Source organism: Strongylocentrotus purpuratus, unplaced genomic scaffold (genome assembly GCF_000002235.5).
Source record: "Strongylocentrotus purpuratus isolate Spur 01 unplaced genomic scaffold, Spur_5.0 spur5_scaffold_11, whole genome shotgun sequence".
NCBI classification, from domain to species: domain Eukaryota; kingdom Metazoa; phylum Echinodermata; class Echinoidea; order Camarodonta; family Strongylocentrotidae; genus Strongylocentrotus; species Strongylocentrotus purpuratus.
In genome coordinates, this window is record NW_022145596.1 from 5255363 (window position 1) to 5267498 (window position 12136).

General features: G+C 39.0%; 1 protein-coding gene across 2 annotated transcripts; it reads left to right on the top strand.

Moving 5' to 3' along the window:
- Positions 1-4736: 4736 nt before the first annotated feature.
- Positions 4737-11539, top strand: LOC591380 (lengsin-like). Of its 2 annotated transcripts, none has more exons than XM_030980452.1 (2): positions 4737-4914; positions 7083-11539. In XM_030980452.1, the coding sequence occupies exon 2, from the start codon at positions 7092-7094 to the stop codon at positions 8430-8432; it is 1341 nt and encodes a 446-aa protein (XP_030836312.1). In that variant the 5' UTR covers positions 4737-4914; positions 7083-7091; the 3' UTR covers positions 8433-11539. The 2 variants fall into 2 exon arrangements, with proteins under 2 accessions (XP_030836312.1, XP_030836311.1); XM_030980451.1 differs by having other exon boundaries at positions 4740-4969.
- Positions 11540-12136: the final 597 nt, after the last annotated feature.

Consider the following 12136-nt stretch of genomic DNA (forward strand, 5'->3'; position numbering starts at 1 on the left):
ACGGAAGACTGAAAAGACCTTTGATAAGTAACATAATTATATAATCTTTAAATGCAAGCGAGCGCAACGAGCGAACTTTGGGGGAAACTGCTCTTAGTCGCTTTAAATAAGGGGCACGTTTAATGATTACATGAAAAGGGGACAATTATCGAAAGGGATAAGACACTTATTAGAAAAGAAAAGGAGCACGTGTATAAGTACAAAGGATAATTATAAGAGGTGAAAATGAGGCATTTTTTCACTTGAAAAGAGGCACTCACCAGTGATGAAAAGGAGGCGTTTACGAAAATGGGAAATATGCATTTGTTGACGGAAAAGGGGCACCCATCAGATTTTAATAGGGTCATTTATAAGAGGTGAAAAGGGGATAGGTCCCTTATTAGAAAGGAGAAGGGGCACGTATCATTATTAAAAGGGGAATTATCAGAGTTGCAAAGGGGCACTGACCAGATATGAAAAGGGGCACTTATGAAAATGTAAAAGGGGCACTTATAATATAGGAAAATGTGCATTTCTTGAATGAAAAGGGGGCACCGTTCAGATGTTTAAAAGGGGGCAGTTATGAGAAGGGGAAGGGGAAGTTATGAGAAGGGGAAGGAGCTCTCTCTTTTTAATGGGGGCACTTATCATAAGGAAAAGGGGCACTTATTAGAAAAATAAGAGGGGCACATGTTAAAATGAAAGGTGCGCTCATCCGAGTTTAAAAAAGGGGTAGTTATCAAAAGGAGAAGGGGCACTTCTTACAAAGGAAAAAAGGGGAAGTTGTCAAAGTAAAAAGAGCACCTCTCAGTTTTGAATAGGGCAATCATCAGAGGTGAAGGGGGCACTTATTAAAAGTGAAAAGGGGCACTTCTCGTACCTGAAAAGAGGCACTTACTAGAGATTAAAAAGGGCACTTATTCAAGATAATTTCAAGATTCATGAGAATGGAAAATGAACATTTATTGCAAAGGAAAATGGGAACATGTCGAAGGAAAAGGGGCACGTGTCAAAAATAAAAAGGGCACTCGTCAGAGGTGAAAAGGGGAAAGGGGCACTTTTACTAAGTAATAGGGGCACTTGTCAAAGTAAAAGGGGCACCTTTCCTATGTAAAAGGGGCACTTCTTACAAAATAAAAGGGGCACTTTTCCTATGTAAAAAGGGGCATTTTGGGGGTATCTGAAAAAGTGGGGGGGGGGGCACTGTGCCCCCCTGCCCCCCGGGAGGGCCGCCTCTGGTGACGAAGGCTCTTGATTCTCATACGAGAGGTTTTGATTTCGATTCTTCTCGTTGCTGACATCCAATTATTATTTTTTTCAACAAAAAAATATTGACGTAGATGGAGCTATTTTATTGCAATGCCAGAGCCATTGCTCATAAATGGCTCTGTGCTATGCACAATATGATAGACCATTTGGACATTGGTCATTGGTCAAGTTTTAACGTTTAAGGCATATCTTTGAATGTTTAAATATATTTTTCTAAAAAAGGGGCCTTACAAACATCACATATTTCTAATACGATTTGATCTTACATTTTCGGAAAGTGGTATCAAGTAGTTATAACAATTAAGAAGTTACAGAGTACATCAAATCCAGAGAGGGGGAAATGAGGGAGAGACAAAAAACTAGTATAGTAATACAGGCGGAAGCAGAAAGAGAAGTGAGGAGAAGGAGGAGGAGGAAAAGATGAAGACAAAGAAGAGAGAGAGAGAGAGTTAGGTATAGAAAAGAAATAGTCCTGCTGGAGAGGGAGAGAAACATGAAGAGAATGATACGGAGAGAGAGAAAGTTGAATACAAAGATAAACAAATTAGGGGGAGAAAGAAATTCAGAATGTAAAATGGTATAAAAAAAAAAATAATAATACATGTATACTAATCAATTTGGAAACTGAGACCAGAGATTGAATTTGATTGAGAAGGAAGAACAGGGAAATTCATAGCTAGCATCCGGGGGCTAGCGTGCGTGCAACCAGTGGCGTAATGAGCAAAAACGTTTGGGGGGCTGACAAAAAAAAATCCGCATCACCCCACTCTAACATGCAGGCCCCGCTGAACGTTTTTCAAAGTGGGGTCTAGGGGCAAAGCCTCATCAGGGGGTCAGGGGCGTAGCCCCCGAGGCTCAATGGGTATGGGCATCAGTGGTGGATCCAGGAGTTTCTTACGGGGGTGGCATGGGGTGAAATATATGTAAAACCTGATGAAGCGACAGAGCGAGACTTTAGCGGCGAGGGAAACGAAGCGGGGGTGGGTAGGAAGCATTTGCAATTTTAGAACCCAGACTCACATTAGACGCCTTTTCAGGCACTTCCTGGAGTAATATGACATAAAATTGCTTTCTCCTACCCCCTCCAAGAGTAGGAATATTTTGCAATTTGAAAACCACATTTTGCGCAATAATGTCCACCGGCACTTCCTGGAAGTGAGACGTTGCCGCACAATGCACAAAGACGGTGGTCCGGTACTTCACCAGTTATATCGAGTGTATAAACTGTGTTGTTATGAGGGGCGTTACTAGATCTTTTTCAGTGGGGGAGGGGGGAGAGGCCAACGATTACCTTCAAAACGAGCCGCCAATTACCGACAAATATATTAATGCCAATGTCCCAATGTCTACAAATTTAACCCTGTAAACCCGGGGCCAGGAACTAAGTTATTTTTCAGTTTTCCCCCTCCCGCGCGCGGAAGCTTTGATACTTCATTAAATTATTAGAGAAAGAATACGATCCGTTGTACCGTTCTAGACTTTTTATTCTTGTTTCGCCCCTCCCGCGCGAAGCGCGGAAGCTATGACGTTTCATTTATTTATTAGAGAAAGAAGACGATTCATTGTACCGTTCTCGACTCTTAATCCTTGCCTGAATTCATTTTCGCCCATCCCGCGCTTAGCGCGGAAGCTTTTACGTTTCATTAAATTATTAGAGAAAGAGGTCGTTTCGTTGTACTGTTTTCGACTTACAATCCTTGTCCGAATTCAGTTTCCTCCCTCCCGCGCGAAGCGCGGAAGCTTTCGGCGTTTCATTAAATTATAAGAGAATGAAGACGATTTGTTGTACTGATTTCTACTCTTAATCCTTGCTTTCACATTTCATTAAATTATTTGGAAAAAAAGACGATGCGTTTCCTTAAATTTTTACTCTTAATCCTTGTCTGAATAGAGTTTCCCCCTCCCGCGCGTAGCGCGGAAGCTTTGAAGTATCATTAAATTATTAGGGAAAGAAGACGATTCGAAGTACTGTTTTCGACACTTAATCCTTGCCTGAATTCAGTTTTCGCCCTCCCGCGCCAAGCGCGAGAGCTTTGAAGTTTAATTGAATTATTAGAGAAAGAAGACGATTCATTGTACTGATTTCTACTCACTTTGTCTGAATTCAGTTTCCCTCCCTCCCGCGCGATGCGCGGAAGCTTTGACGTTTCATTAAATTATCAGAGAAATTGTCTGAATTAATTTTTTCTTTTCTTTGTCCGATAAAAAGTCACAGTTCGTGGGAAGAAAAAAAATTGCCGGCCAACCGACATTAAATATTTCACCGACTTCAAACTTCTAAATTGATATAGTACACGAGCTAGATAGAGCAAGTCCCCCGACACAGCGGACCCGACACAGCAACAGTTATCTATGCGTATCTTTCTTGCTCCTTCGACGTGGCGACTCCACCCAACATTCCCTTTGCTCTCTTACTCCCACCCCTCTTCTCCTAGGCTCTTAATACCACCCCCTCTCTCTCTCTCCTCTCTTTCGTTTGTTTTGTTTTGTTTTGATTGTTTTCTTATGTTTCTTTTTTCTCCTTTTTTTCTTTCTTCTTTTTTTCCCTTTCTTTTCTTTCTTTTCCTTTCTTTCCTCTCCTTCCTCTTTTTTTTCCTCCTTGTTTCTTCTCTTCTCTTTCTTTACTTGGTCATGGTTCAATTTTTTTTTTTTTGGGGGGGGGGGGGGGCTAGCCCCCCCCCCCCCCCCCCCCCCCCCCCCCCCCCCCCCCCCCACCAGTACGCCAGTGCGTGCAACTGTTGTGACCAGTAGCTGCATGCTAGTAGATCTATGTACTCTAGAGGCTTACTATTGAGGATCATATTAGCGTAGTCTGTGCTTGCAGACTACGCTAATATGATAATTTTACACTATACCACAATGCCTAGAGCCTTGAGCAGAGCCTAGATCTGCCAGTTTCTGGCTGTGGAGTAGACAGTACAGAGCTTATTTTAATCTCATTTTGCACACAATGTAGTTACGAACAAGGACTGGCAAAGATTTGGGCCTGCAAACAAGTTTTAGCCCCCACTGCACTGCATGCAATCTAGACTAGACTGTTTGCTTGAGATGGCCCATCCCACGTCGACAGCATAAACATTGCATCATTCGCGTGTATACAAGCAGTGATTTTCTGGGTAGCTAGCTAGCTAGTAGCCTTTTGACAAGGCCTCGTTGACTCTGGCTAAGCGGCTGAGATGAGTCTAGATACCCGGAGTGAACGCGCGACCGAATGACGAATGTCATGACAGGTCAATTTCGATGGACAGGTACCTGGACAATTTGCACTGGCGTTCATTCAGGTTTTCGCGATTAGTCTCTTTTTAGTCGCTCGGCGTCTATCAGGCATGTGGCCTTGTTTAAAGGCTAGCTAGCTAGCTGTGCGCGCGCGCGTCACTTGAGCTGTGCATGTAAGCTGAGCCGATACCTGGGCCCCGTCTTACAAAGAGTTGATATCAATCGTAAGTTATTTGCGATTGATATCAATCGTAACTATGTACATAAGAGATAGGAGACTGCAAACTTGCGATTGATTGGAGGACTTACGATTGATTTGGATCGATCGTAACTCTTTGTAAGACGGGGCCCTGATCACGCATCCGACACGAGTAGATCCTAGTATATATTTCTATATCAGAAATATCTCTCATAAGATCGCATCCGAGACGTCTTGTCTGAGAGTCCTAGGTTAGTGCCAAATTCATTGAGGTCGAACGTTAGACTCTGAGCTGTCGACTGTCGAGTGAGTATTTTAATAAGAAGTAAATTATAAATATTATTAATATTTATGGAACTGGAACAGCTACAGGTAACTCCGGGAAGCTCCAACTGCGGCGCTCTAGCTCTAATAACTTACTAGAGCCATGGCATTGACCATACATACTGAAAATCTAGATGATGACATTGACAAAACTTGAATGGGATGAAATACTTTGGCCTTGCTCACTAGTACTATAGCTATAGTATGGTCTACTCTAGACAGAAATAACCATCTGATTTGGGTCATTTCTTCAATAAAACTGACATTTGTTGACATTCCCCAATACAGATGGTAACCCAGAGATCTCGTACCATGGGGGTAGCTAGAGCCAACAATGTAGACTAGTCTACATCTTTTCGTTCAAAACATTTTCTCCCCGATTTTCTTTATTTAGATCTAATTTTCTGATTTCTAAATCAGATGTAAATTAGGTCGGTATGCCATTTGTCCTAATTGCACTTATCAAAATTTGATAACTTAATATTAAATGTATAATTTACGGACTTAGATCTAGACTAGTCTACTTAGACTAGGGTCTAGACTGTGAATTATCCAATTTGGGTTTGGGGGTTAACCCCCCCCCCCCTTGATTCTTTTTTTTATGTGTAGATGTTTTTTGGGAAAGTCCCCCCCCTCCCTTTTGTCTATTTTTTATTTATTTATTTATTTATTTTTTTTAGACTCTAATTAAAAATAAAAATTAAATTAAAGTTATGCCAATGGCTGACCTAAAAAAGGTGACCTTACCCCCCCCCCCCCCCAACGGAACAAAATGTCAAATTTTCAAATTTCGAGACCAAAAAAAAAGTGTCCTCTTATCTTACCTTAGTGATTCTTTACCATTTTGATATATTTGGATGCCCCTGTGTATGTATTATAAGCACTAGAAAAATTAGCCCCTAAAACACTTCTGCTTTCGAGAAAAATTGAATATAAAAATTTACTGGTGCTCCCGGTAAATTTTGATAAATTACAAATAGCCTACGGCCGTACAATGTTAGCTGCGACCATGAAAATCTCAGAATATGTAGTTGTGATATATAATTTCCTAACGGGAATAGCGTATCGGTCGATTTAGTCAAGAAACATTGTTTTATAGCTTAATTAATATCTTGACCTTGAGAGGGAGCAACATGAAGAGTTTATTATTTACAATTTCAAAACTTTAGACTCGTTTTCAACCGCGACAACGATCACTTAATATTGTAGGATCGCATTTGCTTCCAATATGTTCATTTGAACCAAATTGATGACCCCATACCAAAACTTTGTATTTTAAGGGGTAAAATTTTCCCATTTTTGATAATGTATTGGCAGTTTGTCCTTTAATTTTGCTTTTTCACGTTTAACTTTTTCGAGTTCTCTTCAGCCTTACATATTTCTTTACTAGTTGGAAACTTTCCATTTTTACGATTACTGTAAATCATATATTTGACCAAAATCAATACATGATTTAACAATATATGATCTTTCATATTTTTTCTGAAATCAAGCAACACATCAATCCAAATGAAACATCTTTAAATTGTTTCCCACCTCATTCCATATTCTGGACCCTTCAGAACATTTAAAGAAGATATGACGATAGGTTTCTACTTCTTTTCTACAAAAGGAACATAAATTTGACTGTGTTAATCCATACTGTAATTAACAGTGTTAAATTATACTGTAATTAACAGTGTATAACATTGCCTGGCATAGCGCCAGGTGGAGGGGTATAAATCTTTTTTTTTTGTGTGTGTGTGTTTGTGTACCGTGTATAAGTCGCACCCCCGAGTTTGAATTTTTTTCAAAATGTAAGCTGCAGCAAGGAAAATCACTACAGTGTTGCCAATTTTGTGATTGGTCGATTTCAAGTATAAACATACATGTATTATTCCTTATTTCATGTACTTATGTGTATCTCTCATTTTCTGTTTTTCAACTTGTTGGTTTTGTTTTTAAACCAGTTTAATGTGAGTGTGGACTCCACTTCAACTTACATGTATGTTCCTTGTTCATAGACATATAGTGCTTGTTGTTTCGTTGTTGTTTCAAGATCTTCGTTTTTTGCCAATTGAATTATATACAACAAAATTATCTTCATATCCTACAGATTATCAAGATGAGTCTGAGTAAAGTACTTGAGGAAATCAAGGAGAAGGGGATCACTGCAGTCAGATTTGAGCAGACCGACTTACATGGCATAGCCCGGTCGAAGCTGATACCTGCCCGTCACTTCAAGGAAAAAGCAACGGGAGGGGTGAACTGTTACTTGGGTCATCTCGGTATGAGTCTCCAAGCGGATGTGATCCCAGGGACTGGGTATGCTGAGGAAGTCGGATTTGCTGATGCCGTCCTGTTCCCGGATTACAGTACATTCACGGTGCTTCCTTGGGCTGAGAACACGGCTCGTATTCTGATTGAACCAACTTATAAAGGGGAATACGTATCTGCTCACCCAAGGGTCTTGGCACGCAAGCAGCTGGAGAAGCTCAAGAACCTAGGTTATTCCCTGTATTCTGCTCACGAACACGAGTTCTACGTTGTGGATAAGGAGACCAAGAAACCTATCAACAATGATGTCAATATTCGATCCACTTTGAGGATGTTTCCGATCCGGAACTTTGTCAAGCAGGTTATGGAGGATATGCCCATTGTCGGTGTTGATATAGAAGCAGTTGAATCTGAATATGGCCCTGGACAGGTGGAGATATCCTACAAACCAGCTTTCGGGATCAGGGCTGCAGACAATGCTTTCACTTTCAAGACTAGTATCAAAGAGATTGCACTTCTCCAAGGGTTTCAAGCGTCTTTCATGTCAAAGCCGTTCCCCAACCAGAGTGGATCCTGTACCCACTTTTGCCATTCCCTGTACGATGCAGATGAGAAAACCCCTGTGTTTTACGATCCCAACAGTCCCATTGGTCTGTCGGAGGTTTGTCAGAACTGGGCTGCAGGAATACTTGCACATGCCCCTGCGATTGAAGTCCTCATGGCTCCCACAGTAAACTGTCTGAAGCGAGTTGGAGGAGCATTCTCTCCGATGAACGCCACTTGGGGTATGGACAACCGCTCCGCCTTGCTTCGTGTCAAGGTCAACGGAGACAAGGGCACCTACTTAGAGAACCGTGGGGGAGCCGCTGGTGCTAACTGCTACCTGGTGTTGGCTGCAACAGTTGCAGCAGGAATGGATGGTATCATCAACAAGTACAAGCTTCCTGCAGAGGTTACAGGGATAGCTTCTAATCCTGAAGACATCCCGCCCAAGACGCCCAATCTGCCTAACACCATGGAGACCGCGTTGGAGGCTCTTATTAATGATGAGGTAATTAGGGATGCCTTTGGAGAGGATTTCATCAAGTGCTTCAGTGCTGTGAAGATGCATGAAGTGAAGCTAGCAAGAGAGGCCCAGGCTAAAGGCCAAGATGATTGGGACTTTGATTTCTACTTTGAGTATCTGTGAAAATGATTTACTGGTAATTATCTTTGTTGTGGGAGCCGAAGTAACAAAAATATTGGGGTACAAATGAGAATGGATTAAGTGTTTAAATTCATATTTGGTGGCATGAAACTATTGTGAATCCCAACCATTCACAATAATTGTGAAGTTTCATTTATTTTCTGTTTGAACCAGAAGGGTTTTAACTCTGTGTATACTGTAATGATATGAGTTAATGCCCTTCTGGGTATAAACAGACAATATGATATATGGATATATGTCTCATAAGACAAGCTGATATATATATATATATATTGAGTTGAATAGGTGGTGGCAAAATTGCTTATTTCGATACTACATGTAGGTATAATCCTTGTATTCAAAATCATGTAAACGTAACACCATAGCGCTAGCAGGGTATATTGTATAAACAAAATATCCTTATCAATATAATTGTTATTTTAAGAAATGTAGATGTTTATTTTATTACATATGAACTGAATGACTGAATACTGAATTTTTAAGGTAATAGTTTTCACTCGGGTTAATTTAAAGGCTGAATATAGGAATGAATAGATCAGAATATATCAACAGGAATATGCATACTAATATGCATTTATTATTTCAATAATACACCATTACACTTCTTATACAAGTGATGTAATGTAATTTTTAAAAAGTATCAAAGTTAACAAATGATAGTGGAATTAAGAAATTATATGAAATCAATTGATCTGTAATAGGTTGACAAGAAATAATCATATTTGACTTTGATGAAGGTCATCATTGGTATCCTATAAATAGTAATGTTATCAGCTGACACCAACCAAATCATTTCTGTATACTTTGGCATTAAGTGCATGTACGTGTACTTACACATATATATTTCACAGGAAAGTGGAAACAAAATCCAGAAATCTATTTCTTTAATACTTCTGTTTTCTTAATCACAAAAAACATGTAATAATACTTTTGGATGTGATGTAAAACAAAACAATGAGAAATTGAAACCAAAGTCAAATACAGTTAAATGTGAAATATATTTTTGTCAAACCAATCTTTATACATGTATATTCATTTATTGCATATTATGAACTTAAAGTGGTGGGCATCATTTGAAATTTGGGTCATCATTGATTTCCTATTATTGACAGCTGGGCCCAAATGATAATACTTAGTAGGCAACAGCTGCATTTTGCACTGAAAAGAAAAATGATATAATAAAACGGGATTGCATTATGATTGATCTATCATAATATAATGCAATCCCTTTTTATCAGAAAATTAAAATTACACTTGTGGGTCATCTAGAATGATTGATGGTAAGCAGCGTAGACTGACATAATCTCCATTAGTTGCTTGACAATAAATGTGATTTAAGCTACGGTCACAAAGGTCCTACGAACTATGTGTTTGTACGAATCTCCCTGTTTTTCCATTGTCTTCCCGAATTTCCATTGTCTGAAAATCGTTTGTACGGCGTTCGTAGCAGTTCGTAATGGCATTTGTGACCGAGGCTTTAATCCTCAACTCTTTAATAGAGATTCCAGTGTATTTTACCTTGATATTTGTAAATGTTTTGAGATTAGATATCAGGGATTATTGTCATTAGTTTTCACCAAAGGCTGATGTGTAATTCCATACTCTCATGAAAAATTAGAATCATGTATAACTTGATTTGATAACAGATATTGTTTATTCCATCTCTTATTAGAAACTGAGTAAGGAAGAATATGTTATTCATGAACTTATATTCCACATTTACCTGTTTACCCTAATGTGTTTGTCAAATTGATGTATGTTTGGTACACTTTCAGTTTTAGCATTGCATATAATCTCAACATTCTGAATTATTCATTACATTTCCATTTTTCTTATCGATTACATATTTATAAGAATATGGTCAGGTGGATGAAAGTTTCTCATTCAGGGAATTCGACTACACTGTATGGTTGTGGTATACAAGTATAAGTTTGATTGTCTTCAGTCAGCATGTATATTTTCAGATTTGTTATAGTCTGTTGAGAGCCAGAAGTAAATTTCCAAATAGGATGTCAATTCACAACGCTCTGGTATGGTATGGTATATTTTATTTATTCAAGGTTAAAAACTAATACAATAAATTGTGCCCGCATTCAGCAAATGCTGTTTTTCAGCGAGGCCTAAGTTTTAGCATTGCATATAATCTCAACATTCTGAATTATTCATTACATTTCCATTTTTCTTATCGATTACATATTTATACGAATATGGTCAGGTGGATGAAAGTTTCTCATTCAGGGAATTCGACTACACTGTATGGTTGTGGTATACAAGTATAAGTTTGATTGTCTTCAGTCAGCATGTATATTTTCAGATTTGTTATAGTCTGTTGAGAGCCAGAAGTAAATTTCCAAATAGGATGTCAATTCACAACGCTCTGTTATGGTATGGTATATTATATTTTATTTATTCAAGGTTAAAGACTATTACAATAAATTGTGCCCGCATTCAGCAAATGCTGTTTTTCAGCGAGGCCATGCTCTCAACAGACACTTTGTATTAGAAGTGGTATGTCGAAATCCAAAGAAAATCTGCGTTACAAATTATAGTTATGAGTACCTCTTTGTGAGTAACTCTGGCATAACAAGATACCGATGGCATAACAAGGCAACTTTTGCTGGTCCTTTTTTTACCTCATGTATCTTATCTTGTTACATCAGGATATAAACGAAGGACCAGCAAAAGTTTTCATTTTCATGGGCCCAATATCATTGTTATGTAACTAGTTTTTAGTGTACACTTCTTTCAGTGAATCGAAGTATAAATCTTTAAGTTTTTTTTTCTTCATTTGTTTATTTTTGAATGTGATAAAAATGTTATGATTTCTTTATGACTGGTTTCTAGAAGGTTTGTGTAATATTTAAGTTACATTTGAAATAAAAAAAAGGTTTGTGTCATATTAAGTTACATTTGAAATGGGTACATGTAAAAGTGATATTATAGAGTTTGGACTTCATGTATTTGACAATCTTCAAATTCGATGTTTGATGTAGAATTGTAGCTGATCATGATAGTGAATTTTCTTTAAAATCATTTTTTTTTTAATGGTATCAGAAAATAAAGGCCAATATAATTGTTAATACACAGCATTCAACTATACTGATTTGTTCTTTTGTATTATCAGTAATGTACTTAAGTATTTACGATCAGATAGAGCAAAGCGAGCAAAGCAAGTGGAGCATCAATTGGCGTGGGGTCCAGGGGCAAAGCCCCAGCAAAGTCAAGGGCGGAGCCCCAGGAAGCTCAGGGGTTTTAGGCCTTTAATTACGGTCAGATGAGCATTCAGGGTTTTAGGCATATAATAACGGTCAGATGAGCATACTTTGATACCTTATTTGTGACACTGGCAAGTCACTAATTTGAGTGAGGTCTAGGGGGCGGCATTCCCAGAAGCTCGGGGGTTTTAGGCATTAAATTACGATGAGACTGATGAGCGTCTAGGGACCCCCTCGGGCCCTTTATGGAATCTCAGGGATTTTAGGCATTTAATTACGGTCAGATGAGTAACCAGGGGCCGCCTTAGGGCCATTGGTGGGGTCCAGGGGGTATAGCCCCCGGGAGCTCGGGGAAAAATAATGCCACTTTAGCAACATTTGTAAATCACTAAATATCAAATTAGAAATAAACCATGTTTGAATTTTATTAGGGGTGGGGGGGGGGGGGTTACTGCGCTCCCATCAATACGC

Bases quoted from the DNA above. Each gene is read 5' to 3' on its own strand.
- LOC591380 (XM_030980452.1), top strand. From the start codon at position 7,092: ATGAGTCTGAGTAAAGTACTTGAGGAAATCAAGGAGAAGGGGATCACT.